General features: G+C 43.7%; 2 protein-coding genes across 2 annotated transcripts; one reads left to right on the top strand and one right to left on the bottom strand.

Moving 5' to 3' along the window:
- Positions 1-6342, top strand: LOC123498497 (roundabout homolog 3-like). Its single transcript, XM_045245653.1, has 10 exons — positions 1-392; positions 512-766; positions 906-1045; positions 1521-1740; positions 2032-2221; positions 2720-2878; positions 3642-3865; positions 4173-4344; positions 5019-5113; positions 5789-6342. The coding sequence occupies exons 1-10, from the start codon at positions 125-127 to the stop codon at positions 6022-6024; spliced, it is 1959 nt and encodes a 652-aa protein (XP_045101588.1). The 5' UTR covers positions 1-124; the 3' UTR covers positions 6025-6342.
- Positions 6300-27635, bottom strand: LOC123498462. The gene is made up of 20 exons (XM_045245564.1): positions 27519-27635; positions 24084-24211; positions 22214-22392; positions 21895-22107; positions 21507-21668; positions 20855-21072; positions 20654-20762; positions 20403-20509; positions 20138-20270; positions 19891-20019; positions 19026-19063; positions 15408-15539; positions 13338-13380; positions 12943-13155; positions 11950-12114; positions 11531-11751; positions 10754-10862; positions 8083-8183; positions 7439-7571; positions 6300-7103 (listed from the first exon to the last, which is right to left on the bottom strand). The coding sequence occupies exons 3-20, from the start codon at positions 22257-22259 to the stop codon at positions 7018-7020; spliced, it is 2358 nt and encodes a 785-aa protein (XP_045101499.1). The 5' UTR covers positions 22260-22392; positions 24084-24211; positions 27519-27635; the 3' UTR covers positions 6300-7017.
- Between the last annotated feature and the right edge of the window lie 317 nt (positions 27636-27952).

The following is a 27952-nucleotide window of genomic DNA, read 5'->3' on the forward strand; positions in this document are numbered from 1 at the left end:
ACTATCAGATAGCAGTAGTCTGGCCGAGGCGCTGCGGGGCGACACGTGGGAGTCAGGGGATCGAGTTGTGACTGGACGTAATGTGCGACTTGAGGCTGTGAGACGGGGAGGCCTCAACCACGCCATGAGGCTCGCCGCGCCTCTCCTCCTCCGCCTTCTCCCGACCATGCTGCTGGTGGGCTGGGCAGCGGGGGAGGACGGGAAACAGAGAAAGGGGGCACAACTAGATCAGTTCATGGAGGAAGTGCGAGGAGCGCTAGCCAGTCAGTGGGACCTGCTGCAGAACCTTCGCTACCACACACTGAGCATCAAGGTGCGTCTGGTCAAGCTGGAGGCGCAGATGCAGAGCCTCGCCGACCGCCTGGAGTCTCGGGGAGACAGCCAGGACGCAGGTGAGCAGCGGGTATTAGGGACAACATGATCTTTGGCTGACACATCGACACTGTTTGGAGACAGCCACTCCACTCCCTGTGCTCTGGCGAGAGTACTGAGTGGCGGATCTCCTCGACAGACACCCGCATCTCGAGGGAGAAAGCGTCTTGTGATGACAACATGAACAGGACTCTAGGTGCTGACGAAGCTGACTTTGATGAAGAGAGAGAAGTCACTGGAATGGACAACTTGTTGGAGGCCATGAGAAATCTCACCCAGGTGTACTCCATCCTCGCTGACTCCAGCAGCCTGTGTGGCGGGACAAACCCTGGGAAGGCCCCGTCTGGGCCTGACAAAACCACTACCACCACCACCACTACCACACCCCCCACAGGTACGAATGTGTGTGTCCTCTTGGCGACAGAGTGGCATAGATAAGTACAGGAATAGATGCGTCTGACTTCCTCATTATCAAATCATTTCAAGAGGCTAAGTAAACCTTTTGTTTCGCATGAAACAATACTTCTCTACAGACAGGAAGGAGTGTGCGGAGAATGACGAAGAGAAGGAGGAGGAGGGAGACACTGAGTTCCGTCACAGCACCAACGTCACGGCGCGCCTCGGGTCCAAGGCTATACTTCGCTGCCGCCTGGACCACCTGCAAGACCCCGAGGTAAGCACTGCGTTCAGTGTGGATTGAGGAGAGCACCGTCACTCTCACTCTCTCACCCAGACAACCACGGAACTCACCGCCACGCACCCTCTCACCCATTTACTGCCATTCTCACTATTACATAACCTCAAACACTTTTTTGACTCATCTCTTCACAGGCGGAGCTTTGTGACTCAACTGCTTCATTCAATTACTATCTCTCTCTCTCTCTCTCTCTTTCTCTGATCACCATTCAGTCACCAATCTCAAGGTTTACTCTTATCACAGCTAAGCACCTTCACTCATTCTCTGATACCTTCCCTTCTCTCTCTCTCTCTCATGCCTCTCCTCTGACACTATACCATATGCTCCTCCTCTTCCCCTACTCCTCCTCCTCCTCCTCCTCCTCCTACTCCTCCTCTTCCTTCCTCTTTCTTTTTTCTGACATAACCATCCGCTTCTACTCTCCCTCCCTCATCTCTCTCTCCTTCCCCAGCAAGCCGTGTGGATTAGAGTGCGGGACCAAAACTGGTTGTCACAGGGAAGACACAAAGTAGTCGCAAACGAAAACAGGATCGCCGTGGACTTTGCCAACGAGGAACTGAAATATTACCGCCTGTTTCTGAAGGACGTGAGGCGCGAGGACGAGGGCGCCTATGAGTGCAACCTCTCCACGACTCCCGCTGTCCGCCAAACCATCTGGCTGACTGTTCTGGGTGAGGAGGAAAGAGAAGTGGTGAAACGTGAAGGATTAGGAACAGTTAGACGGGCAGATTGAGATAAGGGAGGGAGGGGGGACAAAGAGACAGAAGGGATGGCTGGCAGAGAGAGAGAGAGAGAGAGAGAGAGAGAGAGAGAGAGAGAGAGAGAGAGAGAGAGAGAGAGAGAAAACGAGATAATAGACTATCAAACAGATGCTCCAAACACACACACACACACACACACACACACACACACACACACTTTCATGCACAGAGCTTTAAGTCTCTCAGTGTCGGCCTCCACAGACCCAGCGCCCTCACCACCGTGCTTCAAACACTTCCCGCGCGACAGGCTGGCGGTGGAGGGGCAGGACGTGACCTTCATCTGCCGCGTGTCAGGTTACCCGCGGCCCTCCATCACCTGGACCAGAAATAGTCTACAGGTATCGTCCTCCGCGCGCCATCAGATCACTCCTGCAGGGGACTTGATCATAAGGTGAGTTTTCTTTCCCTCTTCGTCTTTGGGGGATCTTTTCTTTCCTGTTAACCTCTTCAGTACTGGGACGCATTTTTACCATGAGTTTGGGGTATGATTAGACGATTTTATTTACATTAAGGTCAGAAGATGAATTGTCAGAGTCTTTAGTATTTCAGTCTCCCACATAAGTTTTTTGAATTTGTATAAAATCACTAAATAACAAGCAGAATGAATATGAAAACGCGTCATGACACTGAAGAAGTTAATGAATGCATCGTCTTTCTCTTCCTCTCTATCTGGAACTCCCTGCCTGCTTCTGTATTTCCATCTTTCTTCGACTTGACTTCTTTTAAAAGGTGGGCTTCAAGACATTTGTCCCAGATTTTTGGCTAACTCTCTTAATCTTTTAAGGAACTGGCAGTCAAGTGGGCATTTTCTTTTTATTTTTTGTTGCCCTTGGCCAGCTTCTCCTATTTCATATAAAAAAGAAGAAAAATCTCTGTTTTGTCTGTGCAGGGGTGTGAGGCGGGGTGACGCGGGCCGCTATGTGTGTGAAGGCGTCAATTCCAAGGGACAAGTGGACAGCGAGGCGCTACTGACTGTGCGCCAACCCACCAAGATACTAAGGACGCCTCGGGACAAAGAGCTACTAGTGGGTGAAGACACGATGTTCAGGTGGGTGTGCATGGAAGCTGTTAGTGTGTGTGTGTGTGTGTGTGTGTGTGTGTGTGTGTGTGTGTGTGTGTGTGTGTGTGTGTGGTGAGGCGGTCAGTGTGCATGTCTACAGATGCAGTGTGTCGCAACATTACTCTCTAAACGTTCCATATCACATTAACCCCTTCAGTGCTGGGACACATTTTTATCATGAGTTTTGGGTATGATTAGACGGTTTTATTGACATTAGGAAAGGTCTATGGAGGTCAGAAGATTAATGGCCTCAGTCTTCACCATTTTAATCCCCCCCTTGAATTTTTGAAGCTGTATAAAATCATCACATAATAAGCAGAGTAAATTTGGAAATGCGTCATGTTACTAGAGGAGTTAAGAAATTCGTCGGTCAAAACACTCGCTGGGTCTCTTAACCTAACCTAACATGACGTAGCTTCAACTCAACCTAATTTAAGGAGCATTGCAAAAATACTCCCACGTTTTCAAATTGTTTTAATCGTCAAACGTGCGTCACAACATCACACCAAACAGTTCGTCAGGCAAAAGAAGAATCGTCACGTCACCTAATGCAACATAACCTGGACGGCGATGTGGCCATTAAAAACATTCCCATTTAACGTTAAAAAAAGAAAGAAATCTACAACATAAAACAAAACAGTCCATCGAGTAACAAGCATCATCGTAATTTTCTCCAACACACCAAGTACAAACACGTGTGCCGTGAAATACTGCTGTGAACCGCTGTGACCTCAGGTGCTGTGTGGTGCAGGTGTCGAGCCAAAGGGGACGAGGGGACGCCGCTGCTGGTGGAGTGGCTGAAGGACGGCGTCACTCTAAACGTCTCTACCGACGTCACCAGCAGGAGGTTCATCAGTTCAAACAACGCCCTAGTGATCACCCTCGCCGTGGTGGAGGACTCGGGCGAGTACACGTGTCGCGCCTCCACGCCCTTTGATGTGGCCTCCGCCAGCGCCACCCTCACCGTGCGGGAAGGTAGAAAACCATCAGGCACGCTCAGCCATGCACTCATACAGTCAAGTAACACATTGCACCGTACCCACTTACACATAGTAGTAGTAGTAGTAGTAGTAGTAGTAGTAGTAGCATTTATCTATTTTACATTAATTGTTTTTATTAATTTTTTTTTACACTCCTATGTTGCCTCTCCGTTATCCTGTAACATCATTTATCACCTGTACTTTACATGTCCACTTCTTCAAATAACTAAAAAATTCATGACCATCAATTAATCCCGTCACTAATTCAAGGCTTTTTTCTGTTTTAACCTTCCTCGGTACAGAAGGCGACACCACCTCAGTCACTACCACCACCACCACCGCCACCACCACCACCACGCTGCCCCTCCTGCTGGACTACTGCCCTCCGCCCTTCGAGAGGATCCAGAAGTACGTGTGTGTCCTGGAGATCACACACATGAAGCTCAACTGGGACGAAGCCGCTGAACATTGCAGGTGTGTGTGTGTGTGTGTGTGTGTGTGTGTGTGTGTGTGTGTGTGTGTGTGTGTGTGTGTGTGTGTGTGTGTGTGTGTGTGTGTGTGTGTGTGTGTGTGTGTGTGTGTGTGTGTGTGTGTGTGTGTGTGTGTGTGTGTGTGTGTGTGAGGGGTTCCAGTCTGTCTTTCCCATTTCTACTTCTTGTGTTTGTTATTTACTCTTTCCTTGCCTTCTGTTCTACTTCATTCGTATAGCATTCTACTCTTCCTTTCTTCCCTCTTCTTTTCTTCTTGGTATACCTCGTTTTTCCGTTTCTTTTTCTTTTTCTTTCATTCAGTACTTTTCTTGCTCTCAAAATCTTTCCTTAACTTTCAGTGTTACTGTTTCTCTTATCTTATGATTACTATCTCTTTTTCTTCTTCCTCCTCTAACTTTTTCTTCTCCTCCTCCTCATTTTCACTTTCATTTCTCTTATCACTGTCATTGTCATTCTCGTCCTCCTCCACCTCCACACTGACCTCACTTCAGTTTGCTGTTCCGTCACTTCAGGGTGTTCCAACAAAACATCTTATTCAGCCAGTATTCTGTCTGATCCGTCACCTTTTGCCATTCTAAAGTTGAAATTGTTCCAACACACTCCAAACAGAGGTAGTACAGCAATCATGTCCAATTCTTGTATTGTCACCCTCTGTAGGCGGGAGGGCGGACAGCTGGCTTGGGAAGGTGAGGGTAAACGCGTTCTGCAAGACTTCCTGGAGGCGCGTTACGGCCTCAGCTGGAGATCCACGTGTGAGTAACGCAGCCACATGCATAGACAATGTTTATTAAATCTTGCGTCATCGTTCAGGAATTAAAACGTCAAGCATTTTCTTTGTTTTCTTATTGTTTGAAATATTATTGTTATTACTATCTCTTCTTTGGTTTAAGTCATTGCTATACATATGAATAAGTTGTTGTGATAATGACAACACTGTATTACTCTGGTTAATGAGCCAGTATACAAGGAAGTTGTCTCATTTCTTACTATCTTTTTCCATCGTTTTCTTGGTTACTGTTCCTCAGGATATACTGATTGCGTGCCTTCATTTTCTCGCGGCCTCGCTGCGTAAAAAGCTTCTGTGCATTCTTATCCTTGTGCTATCCATATCACTGATTCATGAGTTAATCAACATTTTCACTCTATCACCTCTTTCGCTGGCAATCTTCGGTATTTCATTTATCAATTCTTGAGACTTGAATTGCTTCTGATAATAAAAAAAATATCTTCGAAATCTAATCAGCCAACATTTCCTAGAAATTGGCCTGGCTTTATTTGTGAACAAGGATTGCAAGGTGAGTTTTGGCCAGACTCCGTCATATATATTCATTCACATTCTGCGGACGCTTTGCTAGTTTTATTCCCTCATGATTCTATTCCCTTTCATTAACCACGTCTAACCTCTAATCTACATTTCATTCTGACAGCGAGCAATACACGCTGGCCATTCTGGGTCGGCGGACGAGAGAGCAACGGAGGCCAGTGGCAATGGCTTGACGGGTCGCCAGTGTCGCCGGGCATCTGGGCGCCACAACACCGCAGGCCGTCTGAACGCCGCGCCGCCAAGGAGGACTGGTGCCTCATGTTCGATGGCTACCAAGGCTATCTCGGCACGGCCCTCCCCTGCCACTCCAAGCGGTACTTCCTGTGTCGCCTCAAATGAATCTAGGCGAGCAGAGCAGCGACGTTCCATACCATTCTGCTGACCTCGGAGTCTTTTTTCCTGATGAGCAAGTCTCCGGTTCAGCTGACCTCAGTGAAAATAAATGTCTGCGTGCACTTTCTTTCGTACGCACTGTGTTTTGCTGAGTTGCTGACTGATATCTACACGCAATGTGGGTTTTCATCTCCGCGTTTGTCGCGTAACACTCATGTGGCATAAAACATGCAAGAGAGAAATCTATGTATGCTTCATGCTGCTTGTGCGCCAAGTAAAAGAAAATGTAAAAAAAACCTTTATTAATAAACTATAATACATATATTCTATGATTTTGAACTTTCCACGAACATTTTGAACTTTTCACGATTTGCGGCAGGACGCGTGAGGGTGCGGCGTGGCGCACTCACCACGGCACGACGACCCTCCGTCAACAACTGGTGAGTGACAATCACGCCACACAGCCTCAGCCAGACACCTTGCTGGCCACCACACGACCCTCATTTGGACTTCACCACAGACACAACACAATTCACGCTTGTCTACCTAATCAAGACTGCTGGCATTCACGCGGACATAAGACTCAAAACTCCCCAATAAAATACTGCCAGAAAGGTACTGGAAAGAAACAAAATAATGAAATAAACATGCACTCCTAGCTGCGTCACGAAACAGGTCACGGCATGCAATTCACCAGGCGTGTACAACAAATAAGTAACTCTTAGTTCAAACCAGTTACGTCTTTGGTGCAAAATGTGCTCTCTACATAAAGAATAAACGTACTATATTTGTCTAACTCATCAATCATACTTTCCGTGCAGCTACTCTACTCTAAAGTAAGTGTTACATATAGATATTTAGTATAAGTACCGAGATGTAGCAGGCCAGGTTCGTGCAGGCATTCTCTGCTGTGTACATAAAACGATCGCTTGGCCTGATTCGTGATTCTGTGGCATGAACGAAGTCTTTCTCCTGCTGTATCCCACCGCGTCTTGCCGCCTAGAGGAGCAGGAGCCTTTGGAAGACGAGGGCGACGCAGAGCAGCACAGCGGAAACTGAGGCGGTACTGGAGGCGCCGTCGATAACTGGAAAGAGGAGAAGCTTTAAGGCGTCTTAGAGAGAGAGAGAGAGAGAGAGAGAGAGAGAGAGAGAGAGAGAGAGAGAGAGAGAGAGAGAGATTTGCCCGTATTCAGAACACTCAGCTCTCTCACCACGACCATTTTCCAATGCCACAGAGACAATTAGCCAGATTTTCAAGACAGTTTCTCCTTTTTAATTAGTCAAACTAGAAATCTTGCTAATCCATCACCAGAACTATAAAAAATACTCTTAAAAAAACACGAGTATCTTCAACAGAAGCCTTAGGAAAGCAGTGATGGTGAGAGAGCAAATGGTTTCTCAATACGGGCAAGAGACTCACCACACCGCAGATGCTCCCTCCTTGCCGGTGTTCCGTCCTCCAGCACCCATGTCAGCGTCTTCTCATTACATCTGATCAACACTTCCTCCACGTCTCCGTCTGCCTTGAAGCCTTCCTTGCACGTCGCGGTGGCCTAACGGAAGGAGAGAGGGTCAACACTCCCATCACTGCCTCAGAAGCTTCTCTATCCCCTGACGGCTACTCACATCTTTCTTTATGTTCTTCAGTAAGTAAACAAACGAGTTGACTTTGTGGTTTTGAATTTCAGGTGTGTGTTGAAATGAGGCAGACTCTATAAGGTGTCTCAGCTGATCAAGGAAGCTATGCCAGTCTTGTTTATTTCATCGATGTGGTGATGTTGTGTTTGGTGAAGTTGGTGGTAATGGTTGAGGAGTGAGGTGTGTGGTAATGATAAGGGCAAACTATACTTATTGCTGCTCACTAAGGTCTTCTCATACTTGTGATCTGGCTGCAGTCATTCAATGTTGTTCTTGTTGGTGTTATTATCATCATTACCATCATCATTATCATTGTGTTACTGGGAAAAGAAACTATGGGAAAAATTGTGGGGAAAAATATGAGAAAAATACCCAGGAGCGAATGAACATCCCCGTCCCTTGAGTCGCATCCCAGCACTCCCTCACCTCCGCCTCCTTGTGCTCCCCGCGGCAAGTGATGGTGTCGCGGTGGTACTCCAGCTGCTGGTACGCCTCTATCTTGGGCTCAGGACACCCCAGCTGGTGCACTGTTACCGCAGGGGAAGAGGAGTGTCACTAAACAATTATTATGAACCTACCGTGGAAAATAAATCATGAATGAAATTGATAAAGACCAAATGAGGAAGGCATTAAGTGAATGAGCGTGGGAGTGAAGAAGAAAAGCACTTTATTCACTCCCAAGCAGGTGAGAGATAATCATGCACACCAAAATAATATCAAATACATTAAATGAATGATATGAGAACAATACCTACTTGCATTTAACTAAGGCAAAACATAATAATAACGATAATATATAATAATAATAATAATAATAATAATAATGATAATGATAATAATAATAATGATAATAATAATAATAATAATAATAATAATAATAATGATAATAATAATAATAATAATAATAATAATAATAATAATAATAATAATGAATACAATCAAAACCACATGCAAAAAAGTACAGAAGCCTGACTCTAAGAGAAGAAATAGTTAGTAGAGACAATGAACCACAAAACTATAAGAAGAAGAAGAAGAAGAAAAAGAAGAAGAAGAAGAAGAAGAAGAAGAAGAAGAAGAAGAACTTGAAGAAGAGGAAGAAGAAGAAAAAAAAGACAAAAAAGAAGAACAAGAAGAAAAGAAAAGGAAGAAGAAAAGAAGTAAAGAAAAAAAGAAAAAAGAAGGAAAGAAAGAAGAGGAAAAGAAGAAGAGGAAGAAGAAGAAGAAAGAGAAGAAAAAAACTATCACATACCAATAATATTACGATTCCTTATATAAAACGATGACCACTTAGGAAACCACATGGCTGTCCTGTCACGCTATAGGTCTAGTAAAGAAATAAATAACACTGTGATGGCAACACTCTCAACTTGCGTAACAATGGAATGCACTAATGGACAACACGTGACAAGAGAAAGGAGGTGAGTGAGTGATTAGCACCACGACACTCCTTGTTTACACTCCAACGCACGCCACGCCGGGGAGTAAACAGCGGGGATCCTTTTCTTCTTGTTAGGAGTTAGGTGAGCGAAAAAAAAAAAGGGTTTGGCAGGAGAAGAAAAGTGAGAAACATGATGGTACGTAGAGGTTTAAAGTTTGTGGGAGGGAATCTAAGTAGGTGTAGATGATAGTTTCTGGGCGGGAATCTATAAGTAAGTAGAAGATGAAAGTTTGTGGGCTGGAATCCAAGTAAATATATAGAAAATGAAAGTTTGTGGGCAGGAGTGTACGTAGGTATATAGCTAGAAGATGAAAATTTGTGGGCGGGAATGCAAGTAGGTAGAAGATGAAAGTTTGTGGGCGGGAATCCAAGTAGGTTAGTCTATTTATACTCACATGCCCTCACTTACATACCCTCACCGCTTCGTATACCAACAGCGCCACTCTCACTATAGCCAGCGCCTCTCACTATACCCACAGCACTCTCAACTATACCCAGCACCTCACACTATACCCACACACGCCCCTCATCTCCATACCTGCACCTCCTCATATCATACCCACGGCGCCACTCTCACTATATCCGGCCACTTTCACCATACCCACGCCACTTCTCACCACACCCAAAGAATCATTCACGCCCCTCATCTCCATACCTGCACCTCCTCATATCATACCCACGGCGCCACTCTCACTATATCCGGCCACTTTCACCATACCCACGCCACTTCTCACCACACCCAAAGAATCATTCACCAGACACACCATAATTCTCCTCTTTATAACATCTATGCCAGTGTCATTCGTCTGTTCCTCTCGTGACGGGTTTAACTTGCACCGCTTAGCCCCTTCAGTACCAAGACACGTCTTCATATTTATTCTATCTATTATCTGGTGATCTTATACAGCTTCAGAAATTTACGTGAGGGATTAAAACAATGAAGACTCTGGTCATTAATCTTCTGACCTCCATAGACCCTTCCTAATGTAAATACAAAAGTCTTATCATATCCAAACCTAAGGTAAAAAATGCGCTCGAGTACTTAAGGGGTTAATGGGAAGCACTGAAGAATAATGGAACCTATATGAAGTTGCAAGGAGTCACCAGCATTACGTCCACGTCACTACATTGAACAGAGAATCATGGAAATCTGATAAAGGAATGAAGAAACTGGCGTAACCTTTGCTTCTAACCTTAGGACGAACTGGAAATACTAAACGATCGATGATGAAGGAAGTAAAAGCAAATGTTTAACTTGTTTGGTTTTACTAGGAAACGGGAAAAGTGTCTTAATCCCTTCAATACTGGGACACATTTTTACCTTGAGATTTGTATACGATTAGACCATTTTATTGACATTAGGAAGGGCCTATGGAGGTCAGAAGATTAATGGCCATACATTAGTTTCTGAAACTGTATAAAATCACCAAAAAAATGAGAAGCAGAATGAATGGAAACGCGTTATGGTAATGAAGGGATTAAAGTTTCTTGTAATTCTGAGGACAAAAGTTTTAAAAAGTAGGAACGTCCGTAAGCCACTGAACATGACAAGGTTCATTACTTCATTGCTTCGAATTCGTCTTCAGATACAGCAAAGATAAACTACAGGAATGCCTTCAAGTACCCAATCACATTCTGAGACACGCTGTCAACACTCACGGATGATGTGCTTGTCCATGGCTGAGCTGACGGGGATGTAGTTGCTGTCACTCTTCATAATTCCCACTGTTACGTAGAAACTCACGTCCATGGGCGTCTTGGCGTCGAGCTGCGAACACAGACTGATCAATACACGCCAACCTTTAACGCTTTCAGTATTGAGACACATTTTAACCTTGATTTTTTTTTTTGTATGATTTGACGATCTTATTTGCATTAGAAATGGTCTATAGATGTCAAAGGCTTAAAGGCCAAAGACTTTACTATTCTAATCTCCACATATGTTTCTGAAGCTGTTTAAGATCGCCAAAATAGTAACCAGAATGAATATGAAAACGCGTCCTGGTACTGAAGGGATTAAACGTACTACCACACACGCCAAACTCACCATAATTAATTTTTCTCTTATTGCGAGTATGAGTCATTGGATACCAGCGCCTTGAGAGATCAGTGGCGCCATCTCAATTAAAAAAACAACAACGGTAACTCACAAAATGGGGGGCAATAAAATTCGGGAATATACATATGTACTCACCACACTATTCAGAAACGCTCTTCTCTCTCCTCACGATTGTTTTCCAAGACCACACTTTTGTGTTTCACCTCCACTAATTCAAAAAGACTTTATTGAAATCTACACGAGTTTTTAAAGTGTTTTTACGTTTTTGATAAGATTCCTGCAGTATTAACTGGAGAAATACTCTTGAAAACTTCCAGCTAGTTATCTTTATGGCCTTGAAAAACAGTCGTGGTGAGAGAGAACAGTCACGTCCTCACCTCGAAGGACACTTGGTTGTAAGAGTGAGTGAAAGATCCGTTCTCGTACGCCTCAACACGCCACTGAGACGCAGGCAACTCCTTGTAGAAGCCTCCCAGGGATTCTGAGTAGAGGCCGGCGCGCACTGAGGGCTTGGGGAACATAGCCAGCGTGGAGTAGCTGGTGGTGTACGTGCATTCCGAGAGTGACCGATGCAGAATGGACAGATGCGATCTACTTTCTGACGATACCAGAGCAGAAACAGAATGAGGAACAGAAAACATATCAATAAATCTAAGTCGAAGTGAGGTATCATTATTTTTTTTGTTAATGGAAGTACACAAAAGCAGAAAAATGTAGGCTATTTTTGTATTATTTCATGAGAGAAGCGTTGCCAATGGTGTGCGTGTGGATGGAGGGTAAAGAGGGATTGACATACCTACGATGAGCACCTCCCACTTGGCTGTCTCAACTCTCTTCCCGTTGGTAAGTGTCACGGCGCAGGAATACTCGCCGCTCAAGTCGTACCTCAGATCAAGCAGCTCCAGGAATCCATCGTCTCGCCCCAGCGCCACCACACCCTCCAGCTTCCCAGTGGCTACGGCTGGAGGAATTAACCTCTTCAGTACCATGACACGTTTTCATACTTAATCTGGTTACTCTTAGGCGATTTTATACAGCTTTAGAGACTTACGTGGGGATTACAATAGTGAAGACCCTAGACCATTAATCTTCTGACCTCCATAGACCCTTTCCAATGTCAATGAAATCATCTAATCCTACGTAATACTCATGGTAAAAATACGCCCCTGTAGAAACTTACGTGGGGATTAAAATAGTGAAGACTCTAGACCATTAATCTTCTGACCTCCATAGACCCTTCCTAATGTCAATGAAATCATCTAATTCTACGTAATACTCATGGTAAAAATACGCCCCTGTATTGAAGGGATTAAGGCTTCGTATTTTCAAACATCTTTGGCTTCCGTAATAAACTACAAGACCGCAGCGATGATTAGTCGGAATTTTAACTCCTTCAGTACTAGCACGCTTTTTTTACCTTGAGTTTGGGTACGATTAGACGATTTTATTTACATTATGAACTGTCTATAGAGGTCGGATGATTATTGACTAAAGTCTTCACTATTTTAATCTCCCACATAAGTTTCTGAAGCTGTATAAAATCACCAAACAGTAAGCAAAATGAATGTGAAAACGCGTCATGGTACTGAATTGGTTAAGGGAGTGGATATCTAGTTGATGAATAGATCGTTAAGTCCCATTACCCACGTGAAAATCCTTAAAAAAACACACCAGTTTCCACTAGAACCTGTTAAAATGATTCGGAATAAAAAAACCCCAAATGTTGAAGGATAGCGTCTCATGACTGAACCGTTACCGCCACACAGGAAGGCATCAATACTGCGTCTACCTGCTTCAGGATCGGCGCTATGCCACTCAAAGGTTCCCACGGTGTTCATGGTGTCCCACAGCGTCCAGGACACCGTGGCCACCTGCTCCTCCTCATCCAGGTGGTGCACACACTCCAGCAGGCTGTTGTCGGGCGAGGCTCCTTTTGTGTAGTTGATGTAGCGGTTGTCGTGAGGGAGATGCACCAAACCCATCCTCAGCGCAGAGGTCACAGCTGCTCAGGTGTCGAAAAGGGATAAAAAAGTGTTATTAAAGCTAATGGTGTCTTTTGTAGTGGCACCAGAACTATTATTTTCATTTCCTTATTTAATTCTTCAACTTCCATGCTCCACCGGAACTATTATTCTTATTTTCTAAACTTTAATGATCTAACTTTCAGGCTTCATTTACACTCACACAGGGAGTTCACACTGTGCTTTGTTCTGTAGGAATAGTTTTGCTGGCGAGGAGTTGGCGAAGACAGACGGGAAAGAGATCAAAAGTACAGTTTTCACGCGCCACTATACAGTAAATACTCGTAAGGAACGCCTCAAGGGAAGGGAAAAGATGAAGTACTGTCTTTTACTCATATTGAATGCTGCGAAGTTTGCTAATCATTATTCTCATTCATTCATTCACTATTCCATTACATTTTTTTAAGTTTATAATGTTCTTTATTAATTTTTTTTTTTTTTAACTAAGATGAAATAATGAAAGTTGCAGCATTTATTGTGTTATAAATTCTACCTTTTCTTTCTTTATGCTTCGAAGAGTATGATTTAGTTCATTGTGGTTTTCCTTTGGCCTGTGAGAAATAAACCAAATCTGGCACTGCAGTGTCTTATACTCACACTTTATTTTACCACATTCTATTCATCATTTTTATTTCTTCATTCTCTGTATCGGCAAACTTCGAAACATTTTTCATTCTATTTTCTTTATGATCTTTCCCACAAAATAATTTAAATACCACATCAGAGGAGAGGATTTAACTGTCTCTTGAGATAATCCCTTCTTTCATTATTATTCTTTATCTATATGATGTAAGATAAGCAAGATTGATTATGTTTATACCTTAATCCTTTCAATCTCTCTACGTTTGTGTACCGTAAAAAGGATACACATTGGCATTACTTCTTGATATTCTATTGAGCTTATTTATAAGTGGCACTGAGCAAAATCTTGATTTATTTTCGTTATGTTATGTTTCCTTACGCAACTCCATGGAAGCAATGAGAAACTAAACGAGGGATAAACTGTTCATACAACGTCGTGGCTGGGATTGAACAGAGGCAGGACGCTCAAGGTGATCTGAGAGAGGCATTTTAACCACTTAGCTTCTCTTATTTTTTGTTTTGATTTTCTTTTGGAAGCGTACACGCCGGATCTATGTATCAAGTCAGTAGTGATCAAGATGCTTTATGATTTTGGTTTACCCTACAATATATCCGTCACTTCAGTTAGGAATGAGTCATGCATATTCAGCTCTTCCTCACTCAAATTGCTTAAAAGACAAACACGTGCGCAGTGTGTCTTAAATGTCAGGGTAAACAAACATATTGTTATTTATTTAGCGTCTTGTGATGCTTTGCCGGCTAAGTTCAGCTGACATCCCATGATTGATTCTAGGATGTGACACAAGGTTCACGTTGCTCCGCGCTGTGGTGCAAGTCATACAAGGAAATGGTTGGAGTGGGGGGAACAGAGATTGTCAGATCCTTCCCTATTCATGTTTGTCAACGCATTTCTGTACGTACCCAACCTACTGATACTGTCACGTTTACTGGCCATGCATAGTCACTTTCATATTTCTGAGGTAAAATTAAGCAAGGAAGAGAGATAACTATTTGAACTTGAGCGTATAAATACATCACTCTTCTGTCATTCTTATTAATTGACAGCTGAGAGCGTAAGTGTCGCCTCATTGTTAAAGTCAAGGTTACTACAGCAGCTCCTTCCACGCCCGAGGTGAAACTTAACGGGGTGTTTTTTGAGCGCTTTTGACTGGCGGTGTTGGATGCCGCGTCCTGCCTCGATAACACGCCGGCTTTATCCCTTTATCAGTGATCTCCCAGGCTGGCTAGAGCAACGAGGCGGTGAGTGCTGATAAGTGTGGCGCCGAGGCATAACAAAACGCAGGTGGGCAGATGTGTGTGTGTGTGTGTGTGTGTGTGTGTGTGTGTGTGTGGGGCGAAGGCGCGGGGAAAAGTCATGCAAAAACGCACCACTAAACAGAAAAAAAGTACAATTAACAAATGAAATAACGAACCTAAAGTAAATTTAATGAAATCTTAAAATTAACAATAATCTGGTGCAGTGAAGAACGATGAAGACAGAACTATAAATCTTATCACCCCAAGAGATTGTGACAACCATGTGCTTTGTCTATAACCCCGCCTCGCACCGCCCTGCCCCCTGCCAGCCAACAGCCAACTCTTCTCCTCTGTAACCCCATCCTGCGGCTCTTGACTCGACCCATTCATTTACTCTCGCCCGCAATTCTTGTCCTGTTCGGTTCCTCTCCTCTCCAGCCACAACCAACACCTCCTTGGCAGATCCCGTACTACTGAATCCACTACATTTCCTCTCCGCCCTTGTGTTTCTGGGACCTTGCATCGTCTAAGCCTCGAAACACAACAGTTAGGCGTGGCTCAATGGCACTAGTGATAATAAGAATGGTTCAAGTATGTCAGTGTGCAGCTTGACAAAAAAAAAAACTCAACGTATAAGGCAAGCACAGTTCTAGTTCGGATGTAAAAAATATTAAACTGTAATCTGTAATTGTTTCCTTGGTGCATACTCTGCTCTGGTGCAAGTCACGGTGTTAAAGCAAGGTTTGATTTAGAGCTTCAACATGACGTGCTGTTTTGTTTGTTGTGAGTTATATTAGATAGATAGATAGATAGATAGAGAGAGAGAGAGAGAGAGAGAGAGAGAGAGAGAGAGAGAGAGAGAGAGAGAGAGAGAGAGAGAGAGAGAAAGGAGTGGGGGAAGAGGTTAAGGCATCAAGTATCTTATGATTGTTATGTTCCCCCCCTCTGTTTCCCTTCCCCACCTACTATCTATAATTGCTTTATTAATAAACATATCAACTTTTTTCCTTCTCTGTTTGTCCTTCCTCTTACTGCTTTCCCTATATTACATTCATTCTTGTTCTTCCTCCCTCCTCTTTATTCTTCATTCCTAATCACTATGTCAATAAGTAATTAATTCTTTGTTCTCCTTCTCCTCCTCCTTGTTCTTCCTGATGCTGTCATTACATTATATTAAACCTCGTTCTCCTTCTTTCTTCTTCTTCGTCATGCATTCTTCTTGTAATTACTGTATCCACAAATCCATTAGTACTTCCTGCTCCTCTTCCTCTTCCTCTTGGTCCTTCCTTTCGCTATTGTTTTACCTTAACAATTCACGAACACTTCTTCCTACCAAGGACTTCTTCCTACCAAGAACCTTACAACACCACAACAATACAGCTTCTGCCCGCGGAGATAACTGTATAGCGCTGTAACGGGCCAGTACTATTCCATACACCTACGCATCACAAGTACTGAACGTTTACCAACTGACATTCACAAGCCACTCCTTGAGGCGCTACTGATGACCATAGTTACCCTTACCTAATGCTCCAAGACTGGCGAGGAGGAACTGCCAAAACTTCATGGTACCGCGGTGTTGGGAGCCTGTGACAACCTACACGACTCTGCCTCGATCCGGCACCTGCTGATACGATGACTTCCTTTGACTGCAGGTCAGGACAAGCTGGTGTTGTCTCCACTCAGAGATGAAGCATGACACGTCTCGACTTGCGGAGCTGTGACCAAGTGACGCTGAGGAAGGAACACCGCCGCGGGTGGGATGAGAAAGTTAGCCGGACCGGAGTAAGGTGGTGGGAGGATCAGCCTGATGGCGGCCGGACGCGATAAGATAACAAGTGACTCACGAGATAACGAGGCTGTTCCTCTGTTGCTAGTTTTCCTTTAATGAGGCAGTTTGTGAGAAGAGCTTGTGTGTGGTTACTGGCGATTGGTGTGTGTGTGTGTGTGTGTGTGTGTGTGTGTGTGTGTGAGAGAGAGAGAGAGAGAGAGAGAGAGAGAGAGAGAGAGAGAGACTACAATATGAGTTTCGGGATACATAAGATATATTTTTTTACTTTACGTTTTCCCTTCTCTATGTTTCGCTCATTGCTACACCCTAGCACAGCCTTACTGACAGCAGGAGACGAAGACGGCGCACCAAGGCAGTCACCAATCTGAGTGGTGAGCAGTGAGCACCTTCACCTCCCTACACCCACAGGCAGAACATGGAATTTATAAAGAACGGCAAAGTAAATGGTCCCTTATCCTGCTCACTATGACCATTATCACCACCACCACCACCACTATCATCATCATCATCTTCAACTCTCTAGGCTCAGGTTCACCTCGCCTTTAGCAAGAGAAGGTTATCAAGAAAAAAAAAAAAAAGCAGCCAGTCTGTTTATCAAGTCTTTTAATGCGAAGGCATGATAAGAGATGGAGGAAAGAGTCTATATCACTCAAGTCACCTTTAACACAGGTGAGTGATCTTTGTAAAAAATATGTAAGAAATTGCGCCAACATTGCAGTTTTCACACACACACACACACACACACACACACACACACACACACACACACACACACACACACACACACACACACACACAAGGAGCAGATCGGTGGAATAAAAAAAATAATCGATAAAATAATCATATCACATTACAGTTATATAGGATATACAACATTCCTTAGTCCCTAGTGACAAAAAACTTGTTCTAGGCAATCACAACGTTAACATCATTATCAGTGACTCGTTTGAGGTGAAATAGTAATGTCTTCATAAATATAAGTACCGAGATAAGACGCCAAAACGCTCGAGAATACATGTGATCCAAGCAAGGATTTGTCTCAGTGTGCAGCCTAACAAAAAACTCAACGTATAAGGCAAGCACAGTTCTACTTCAGGTTGTTGTTTACTGAAGTTAGTCACATTATCTCATGTAGTATATATATATATATATATATATATATATATATATATATATATATATATATATATATATATATATATATATATATATATATATATATATATATATATATATATATATATATATATATATATATATATATATATATATATATATATATATATATATATATATATATATATATATATATATATATATATATATATATATATATATATATATATATATATATATATATATATATATATATATATATATATATATATATATATATATATATATATATATATATATATATATATATATATATATATATATTAAAGAAAAGTGAAACCAGAGTGCTTTCGCAAGAGCCGACAAAGAAATCATTCATGAACAGCGGCTTCTGACACGACACTCCATCTCAGGACGGAAAGATATTCACGAAAGCGAGAAAGGAAGCGACTGAAAAAAAAAAAAAAACAGGTTAGCTAAATCTGCAGGTGATCAGTGGAGCCGAAGGGGTGCGATTAGGTCCTCAAATTAGTGGATTGTCTGGTGTGTGTGTGTGTGTGTGTAATTTACTGTTTGATCTGCTGCAGTCTCTGACGAGACAGCCAGACGTTACCCTACGGAACGAGCTCAGAGCTCATTATTTCCGATCTTGGGATAGGTCTGAGACCAGGCACACACCACACACCGGGACAACAAGGTCACAACTCCTCGATTTACATCCCGTACCTACTCACTGCTAGGTGAACAGGGGCTACACGTGAAATGAGACATGAGACACACCCAAATATCTCCACCCGGCCGGGGAGTCGAACCCCGGTCCTCTGGCTTGTGAAGCCAGCGCTCTAACCACTGAGCTACCGGGCCGTGTGTGTGTGTGTGTGTGTGTGTGTGTTTGTGTAGAGCCAAGTCAGTATAAATCTATTCATCAAGGTGGCTTAACACAGCAGTACGTGTGGTGGAGGGACATTCAAGGTAACCAAAATCCCTTTGAATCGTGGCGACCATCAGGGAGTGTCTGGTACAGTACCATCGTTGAGTGGACAAAGTTTCTTGTCTTGACCTAACCTTTCAGACAAATCCCCTTTCTTTCATATAGCGAAGCACTTCACTGGTGACAGCATTGAGGATTCCCTGTGAAGCGTCTGAGGGAAGGGATAAGCGTGGTGTGGTCCAGTGAACTGCCCACGCCATCCAAAGAAAACCAGACTAAACAGGGGTGACTTATGGAGATGTTTATGGTGCCTGAAGACTAGAAATTAATGTAAATAGGAGGAATCATCTTGGGAGGAGTTTGAACCTTCAGATCACTAAATTCCTATTGATCAATTTATGTGTTTCAAAATAGGAGAAAATAAACTTATCCTTAGAGAGAGAGAGAGAGAGAGAGAGAGAGAGAGAGAGAGAGAGAGAGAGAGAGAGAGAGAGAGAGAGAGAGAGAGAGAGAGAGAGAGAGAGAGAGAGAGTTACAGTCAGTGAAATACCTATTCGTCTCACTTTCAACCATCGCTTCAGTAAATAACTTAAACCCTACTTTATTTCCCGCGTGGCCACACAGTATTGCGCAGCCTCAGCATTCAACGCCAAAATGGAGTTGGGTAAGTCGCTGACCACACACAGCCACACAAAGAGCGCTAACCATTACTCCAAGAAAAACCACCAAAGAGCCTTGATTCCTCCCAATACTTGCTGGGGTGGACAGTGCCGGGGATGAGGGCTTGTAGGCTATCACACTGATCACTGTTCCAGCCTTCGAGGCAGCGACTCACCTGCCGGTAACAGTTGCTTCTTGACGTCAGCTGTTCGCCATGACGTCACAAAGTTTGGTTCTTTTCTGATTTCCTACATACAACCATCATCTTTATCTCGCAGTGTTAGAATATAGCAATGTCCTAAAACAACTGATAGGAGCACACAACTATGGTGTCCGTGTAGCAACGTGACCTTGTGGCTGGTGACACAGCCTAGGGACGAATGGAGCCGAAGAGAAGAACGACACCAAACACAGAGGCGAAGAGCAAGGCCAGGCTGGGACTTCCAGTGCTGACGACTGCCTTGTTGTTGTTGTTTTCATTGTTTCCGTCCTTTCCTTCGTCCACCACTGTAGGAAAGATTGCAAAGTGAAATGAAGCTCCATCACTCACTCATTCACGAGAGAGAGAGAGAGAGAGAGAGAGAGAGAGAGAGAGAGAGAGAGAAGGCAAAGCAACAAGACTTACCACACTTGAGGTCGTCAAAGGTGGCAGTGGTGCCTTTCTCCGGCTGCCAGGTGCGCGTCGCGCCATTGCACCTCATCACCACGATGCTCACGTCCCCGGCAGACCGGTAGCCGCTGTCGCACGTCACTGTGGCCTGTTGGGAATAACTCACGGCATTAGTGGCCTGCGAACTTCGGGCAGCGATCAGTTCTCTCTCTGTGGACACTCGGAGATACTCCAGAGGTACATGAGCTTTGATCTTTAGATGATTTTCAAATGAACACACCTTGGTCGTGTTCTTGTGTCCGCCGCGGCAGACGATATTGTGGCTCGGGAAGTAGCGCACCCCCTTGTGGTCCCTCTCCTTCACATCAGGGCAGCCATGTTCAATCCCTGTGGAGACTCAACACGTCACAATTGCACCACCAAACTTTAATTGGTCAATGTTTATGACACGACTACATATTGCTCTAAATAGATTGTTTACTTATCATCTACTTTCTATCTTTTAAGATGGAGAGATTGGCAACACTGTACACGAAGGGCTGCTGCTGGAGAAGCTGCTGATAGAAATGTACGTTCCATCGGACTTGGTGAAGCCCATCTTGAGTTTGAAGACAATGTCCAAGGGACTGTTCTTGTCGATCTGGGGAAACAATTTTATTCAGTTGGACAAGTGGATTGTTGACTCACCGGGAGAGACGCACACGACAAGGTAAAGGAACACGAGTCACACACCTCGAAGCTGACTTTGTCGTAAGAATAAGTTATGGAGCCATTGGGATGCACGACCTTCATCCAGTCTTTACCAGAGACTTCTTTGTAGAATGTCTCTGACCCTTCTAGATACAGTCCAGCACGCAGTGTGGGCTCCGGATATGTCGCTGGCGACGTGAAGCTATTGACGGCACGGCAGTGATCAAAGTACGTGCTGTGAGAACTGCTTCCACTCATGTCTGCAGCATACAAGGGAAAAGAAAACATAATCTTTAATAAAATCAAGTCAGTAAATCATAGATAACTGAAAGACTTTGGTTATTTATAAGTGTTCACTAATGTAATACAGTATTTTTATCATATTGGTTTAAAGATTTCGAAAGCTTTACTGGCAACAATGCTTAGGTCACACTGCTAACTGCCCTTCAGTTATACACTTCATATAACTGTAATGGGAATGAAGTGACCATTGCGTATGGAGTTCCTCTCCAGAGCAGCAACGTTTGTTCCTTGTCTTATTCTTTCTTTTCATAGTATACAGGTGGATGTAAGGACCCATGAATAGCAGTGAGGTATAGTAAAAGGAACCACTACGAACGTACAATGATCATCACCAGTCTGTCCAGGAGGACTAACCCACAGCGAACACCGACAGTTTGCCGAAGGGACGCACCTACTATGAGCACCTGCTCTTTGCTGGAGTTCTTGCTCTGGCCGTTGGTGAGATCTACGCCGCACAAGTAATCACCAGCCAGGTCGTACCTCAATTTGGTCAGTTCCAGTTCTCCGTCATCCCGATTCAGCTCCACCACGCCCTCTAGTCTGCCGGTGGCTGCTGTAGGAGGAAAACCTTACTTTACTAATTTTGTTCTGACAATCTAAATCAAAATACAGTTTATGAACATTCTGCACTGAACTGAAGCAGTTTCATTAGTATTTCACACTTTCATGTAAAAATAACTAAATAATCACTCCTGTATATTTCCAGCGAGAGGGAGACAAAGGCAATATCTAGCGGCCCGTTCGGACGACAATGAAGGACATGACATACTCGTACTTACCCTGTCCTCCGGTAGCAGGGCGCCACTCATAGGTACCCACTTGTTCAAAGTCGTCCCACATCTCCCAGTACACGCGCTGCACCTCCTCCCCCGCAGTCAGCTGGTAGGGACACAGAATAACGCTCCTATTTGGTGAAGGCTTGAGGCCAAAGGAGATGTAAGACTGGTTGTTGAGGAGGTGCACAGGTCCCACTGACACTCCCCAAGCCGCGCCTGCCAAGCGGTGTAATGAAGTGCTAAGACAGTGTGTTGGTTTCATACAGAGATTTCCTTTGCGCGTATGTCGGCTAATGATAACATATTTTTTAAAGTCACTTACCAAGCAAGGCGGCCACACTGAGGAAGGTGAGGGCGTCAGGCTTCATGGCGGCGGTGTGTGTGTGTGTGTGTGTGTGTGTGTGTGTGTGTGTGTGTGTGTGTATGTGTGGGAGATCAGCCAGACACACACACGTCCTTATAGCTCTTTTCCAGTCTGGATGAGCGGATACGTGTGACAGCCTGTGGGTGGAAAGGAAGTCATAAAGTAGTATTATTCATTTATACATACAGTACGTGTGATAAAGGTCTTATTTTATCGTTGATATCATCTTAATGGGTAGTATATGTAACAGTAGTAGTAGTAGTAGTAGTAGTAGTAGTAGTAGTAGTAGTAGTAGTAGTAGTAGTAGTAGTAGTAGTAGTAGTAGTAGTAGTAGTAGAAGTAGTAGTAGTAGTAGTAGTAGTAGTAGTAGTAGTAGTAGTAGTAGTAGTAGTAGTAGTAGTAGTAGTAGTAGTAGTAGCATTGGTAGTAGTAGTAGTAGTATTGGTAGTAGTATTGGTAGTAGTAGTAGTAGTAGTAGTAGTAGTAGTAGAATATCTGTATATTATTGCCTCCATCACTAGGAGTAAATGAATAAAATGACAAGATAAGTGTTGACCTTGCCTCCTCCTTATTTGTATTGTAACATAAAGTAGTGATTCGTGTCTTCCGTGTAACAAATTGATGTGTGGGTGTGACCAGCGGCACGGTATCCCAAACCCGCTTGCTAGACTGTTCCTCCCGCACCGCGCAGCCCGTGACACTGCAGCAACAGCAGCAGCAACAGCAGAAGCAGCAACAACAACAAAGACACCAGTAACAACAACAACAGCAGCAGCAACAACAACAACAACAACAACAACAACAACAACAACAAAGACACCAGTAGCAACAGCAGCATTATCAAGAACAAGAAATCCTACAACTATTACGGCTACTACTACTACTACTACCACTGCTACTGCTACTGCAACTACTACTACTACTACTACTACTACTACTACTACTACTACTACTACTACTATTACTGCTGCTACTATTCTAAGTACTAAATTTGTCAACAAAGTCTAGATAATAGTCAGGGTTATCACACAAGTATGAAATTCTCTCTCTCTCTCTCTCTCTCTCTCTCTCTCTCTTTGATACATTTTAATTTGAATCGATACAATGATAACTCTTTACATTTTCTTTATTGGTAATTGTAATAAATCTTTTCCTTAAATAAGTGACTCCATAACTTGCTCAACTGTTGATTGAAGAAGTGGGCGTCGAAAGCGATCACGTGTTTGGCAGCGCGGGAAATGAGTGAAGGTTGAGGAACGCTGCATGCCTCGTCTGAGTTATTGTTGTTCCGAAAAAGGAAATGACGAAAAAACATTCCAAAGGATTTTACGTCGATAAGATTAATTTTGTTGTATCATCTATCTACGTAAGAGTGTGGTAGCGGAAGACACACACACACACACTCTCTCTCTCTCTCTCTCTCTCTCTCTCTCTCTCTGTGTGTGTGTGTGTGTGTATCTCTCTCTCTCTCTCTCTCTCTCTCTCTCTCTCTCTGTGTGTGTGTGTGTGTGTGTGTATTTCTCTCTCTCTCTCTCTCTCTCTCTCTCTCTCTCTCTCTCTCTCTCTCTCTCTCTCTCTCTCTCTCTCTCTCTCTCTCTCTCTCTGTGTGTGTGTGTGTGTGTGTGTGTGTGTGTATGTCTCTCTCTCTCTCTCTCTCTCTCTCTCTCTCTCTCTCTCTCTCTCTCTCTCTCTCTCTCTCTCTCTCTCTCTGCAGTGGTATCAAAATAAAGCATTCTAGCGAAGCAACATTTTTCGGAAGACATCACATCACCTAAGCAACACTAAGCTGCCCAAGCCAGTTCCTGCAATGCTCACAACATAGACACACCTTCGGGCCAGAGTTCAAGGACACGTCACGCTTGAGTCTGCTACGTGAACCCTAAAAAGAGCTCTGCTGGGTCCTGCGTAACGTCGTGTGCAGCAAGGTCGGCGGAACACAAGGTCTGCTGTGCTGACCTTGGTGTGGAGACAATACATTTCACAACTTAATGCTTTGAATACTGGGATCGGGGCATGGTGGTGGTGGTGGTGGAGGAGGTGATGGTGGTAGTGAGAAGTCTCAGGTCATCCACTCAGGTGACCAGTGCACTTAGACCTTTCCGCCACTTTCTATTCTTCAGGCGGCACCTTCAGCTGGTTATTGGGTGTGTGGCCTTTGCCTGAAGCCTTGGCCTGCCTTTGTCGTTTACAACATAATAATAAATCAAACAATGTCTATATGATTTCTCTTTTACATAAAATCACGTTACATAAGTCAGTAATCTAAAAATAAAGTTCAGCAAATTGTCTTGGATGAAGCAGTAGTAAGTAAGCAGGACTGCATAAAAGAGCAAGGAATCGCTTTCGTTACTGAGGTGACTCTCCTGGAAATATGAGTCGTAAGAAAGAAGTAAACATTACCCCAACTAACTGTTGCTTTTCTCTGCCCCGCCTCTTGTTAAGCTCACGGACGAATGGCGCTGCCTGAGTGATCATGCAAACGTTTCCACTCCCATGCATAATATGATCATGGGGGCGTAATTGTTAGCGGGATACAAATAACAGAGTAAAGCAGTGGGGCTCTCCCCAGTCCTTCCCTCCCTCACTCCCTCCTCGCCTGCTGACCCCACCTGCCTGTCACTAAACTCTCCCACTGTAAACACAGCGTCTAGCACACCCGCAACGCCTTCACTGCAGTTTTATTTTTTTCGTCTTTTTTTTTTCCTTTCCAACGCACAGCACTTCCAGTAACCTTTGATAACGGAATACTACTGCACTTGTTTGGCCACACGTGCCAGCGTCATCTGCACAGCATTTGTGCACACATGGCGTGAGCACCAAGATACCCTGATGGCATGCTACTAACTGATAGCGCGCCGTGTCCTGCGTGGGAACTTGATCTTTACCGGGGCGTGAGTGGGTGGGAAGGAGGTATGCAAGATCTCAATAAGATGTTGACCTAATGCATTAACCATTCCCATTTGAGTCAATGTAAATTTTTGAACGATTCCAAGATATGATGCAATCTGTTAAGTAATGAGGTGGTGAAAGATGAATTTTGTCATATTTTCCAAGTGAACCGTGACGCCTGATTTGAAAAGAGGAAAGAGACTGAAACTGTGTCGTGCCTGAAGGCGTGGAACTCATGAGCACGCCAGTGTGTGATGGGGGGGAGGGGGATAAGGATGGAGGACCTGTGTATGCAGTGACCAAGGAGAATAAAAAAAAAAAAGTAAATGAATAAGTAAAATGAATAAATGAATGAAAAATAAAATAGACTAAATTAAAATTATAAAAATTAAATAGATAGATAAGTAAAATTAATAAATAGATGAAAATAAAATAAATAGGTAATTGAATAAAAATGATTAAAAGCAAGTAAATAAATAAATCAATAAAAGAAGTGTTCATCAATTAATAACAACTGGCTCTAAAAAAAAAAAAAAAGACAACCATGAGTGAAGCGGCGAGGCTGGTTGAGGCGTGAGGCGTGAGGAGTGAGGGCGTGAGGACGTGAGGACAAGGCTGTGGTGAGTTCGGCGCGAAGAGTTACATAGGCGGGAGGAGGTCATGCTCGAGAAAGAAGTGTGTTCCGAGCAATGGAAGTCATATTATATCTAGCATTTAATTCCTGATGACCGCAACACACGAAGGAGATTTGCTGCTTTTTTTTTTCTTCTTCTTAGTGAGGCACGATGGCTGGTAGAAGCGTTCGATTAGTGTGGTGTGATGAGGCAGTGCTCCATCTTGGCAAACAGGCAGAGCTAACATTACCGGCCATTACAAGAATCAGTGTGTTTATATTGCAATGTGTCTGGCTCCGACAAAGCTGAATGCGGTGAGGCGTCATGTCACCAGAGTTAGATCAGTTAGGTTTCGTCATTCTGCGGTACTCCATGAATGTCGCTTGATATCAGGAAGTAGTACGTAACTGTCGATTATTTGTCAACTGTTATTTTTCATCGGGAAAACATTGCAACGCTTCACATCCCTTATTTCGTAAACCTTGATAGCGGGCGCCACACGCGGCGAGAATGAACGGTCTGCTGGCTACTCTTCATCAGTGGCAGTGTTATTCTATCCAACATTTACTTATCTATCTATACAGTAAGTTGCTTATTGCCATCTGAGCACCTTAAAATAAACACTCGCCAACCTCCTGCGTCACACTCCAGTGCTCTCCTTACGACAGGAAGCACAAAATGTATCGCTTCTTCTAAAGGAAACGTCTCGCTGCAAAGACCGCGTGTGTGGAATGTTGAACTTTGAACTTTGATTTTGTTTTGTGATTTAAGAAATAGATTTGCGTTATGTGTCAGAATTGTCATTAAATCTTAACGAAGGTTTCTTTACAATAACAACAATTTCCAGTGAATAGTTGCCTGATGATTCTTACATAAAAGTCAACCACAAGACAGTTCGGTCCAATTCAGTCCGGTCTAAATAAGTTCGGTCCCACATGGAAGCCAGTGCGGCCACCAAAGGATCACCACGAACCGCTCATTGTATAGTTCGGAAGACTGTGAACAATAACATAGTGGTAATGTTTCTCACTAACAAAATCATCAAATATAACGTGATACAAAGTTTTCATTAACAAAATTATTAAAAAGAAAAGTGGTGTAGATTAGTAATTTACGACGCTGTCTCGAATTGAGTGACAACCGACATTTTCCCTATTGCTTCCGCTCCCATGAAAGGAAACTTGCAAACATTCTCTACGCTCAGAATGATTGCCATCCCTGAGCCTCACCTTCACCTTACCGTTCTTGCCATCTTCATTAATTAACTTTTGATTTTTTCTAGATACAAAGTCACGTCTCTCTCTCTCTCTCTCTCTCTCTCTCTCTCTCTCTCTCTCTCTCTTTCCTTTTCCTCCTTTTCTTTTCTGAAGAACACCACTCCAAGATCAACTTACTTTTACTTTTAAATCATTACACCCCCTCAGGTTACTCTGACAGCGGCAGTAATTGAGTACCTCACTTGCATACGCTGGCTAATATCACCGCAACACAAACAGATAGGCACATATGTTTGAATTAAACAGGTATATGTGTTTGGAAATAGGAGAAATATGCTTCATGAAATAGGTAGGTATGTTACACACAAGGACCGCCACATTTAGGCCTGATGGCTTCCTGCAGCTTCCCTTGTGTTCTTATGTAACACATGATATCATTGACGCGTCAAGTAAAAATAACACCACTGGGGAGGTGACGCACAATCAAATGTACTAGAACGTGATGTAAAAAAAACACAAGTAGTGAGTGAGAAGACGTGTTACCTGTTGCTCGCTGCAGAGAAGACGTAACCTACGACTTATCAGAGCCGCACGCCGCACCCACCCACCAACCAACCACTCACTAGTCGCACCTGGCGGCTGGCGAACTCTGTGGTCACGGAGACAGCGGCGGCATGAGTACGAGGTGCCAACTCGTCTTTACGCATGCTCTCTTATCTGTTGTGTTGCAACCAAACGTGGAATAATGACTTGTTTTGCCATGGCAGTCATTTTTTATGTTACTAAATGACTTACAATCACCAGGTGTGTTTTTTCCTGGTGAAAAATACCAAAGGTGTCTTGGGTAACTAAGGAAGAGTATCAGCAGAGTTATGTCCTAAGAAAGACGTTATGGGACCGGCGGCGGTACTGGGGAGTGCAGAGTTCCCAAAAGTGAAGTCAGTGGTTGTGTCAGCAGAGGTATCGGAAGTGGTCTC

The sequence above is a fragment of the Portunus trituberculatus genome, chromosome 48 (assembly GCF_017591435.1).
Source record: "Portunus trituberculatus isolate SZX2019 chromosome 48, ASM1759143v1, whole genome shotgun sequence".
NCBI lineage: Eukaryota > Metazoa > Arthropoda > Malacostraca > Decapoda > Portunidae > Portunus > Portunus trituberculatus.

Excerpts from the sequence above, each read along its gene's own strand:
- LOC123498497 (XM_045245653.1), top strand. The coding sequence starts at position 125 with ATGAGGCTCGCCGCGCCTCTCCTCCTCCGCCTTCTCCCGACCATGCTG. Across the intron at positions 393-511 it reads GGGAGACAGCCAGGACGCAG|ACACCCGCATCTCGAGGGAG; the intron begins GTGAGCAGCGGG and ends TCTCCTCGACAG. Across the intron at positions 3,866-4,172 it reads CACCCTCACCGTGCGGGAAG|AAGGCGACACCACCTCAGTC; the intron begins GTAGAAAACCAT and ends TCCTCGGTACAG.
- LOC123498462 (XM_045245564.1), bottom strand. The coding sequence starts at position 22,259 with ATGAAGCCTGACGCCCTCACCTTCCTCAGTGTGGCCGCCTTGCTTG. Across the intron at positions 21,669-21,894 it reads CCCTGCTACCGGAGGACAGG|CAGCCACCGGCAGACTAGAG; the intron begins GTAAGTACGAGT and ends TTCCTCCTACAG. Across the intron at positions 10,863-11,530 it reads ACAACCAAGTGTCCTTCGAG|CTCGACGCCAAGACGCCCAT; the intron begins GTGAGGACGTGA and ends CTGTGTTCGCAG.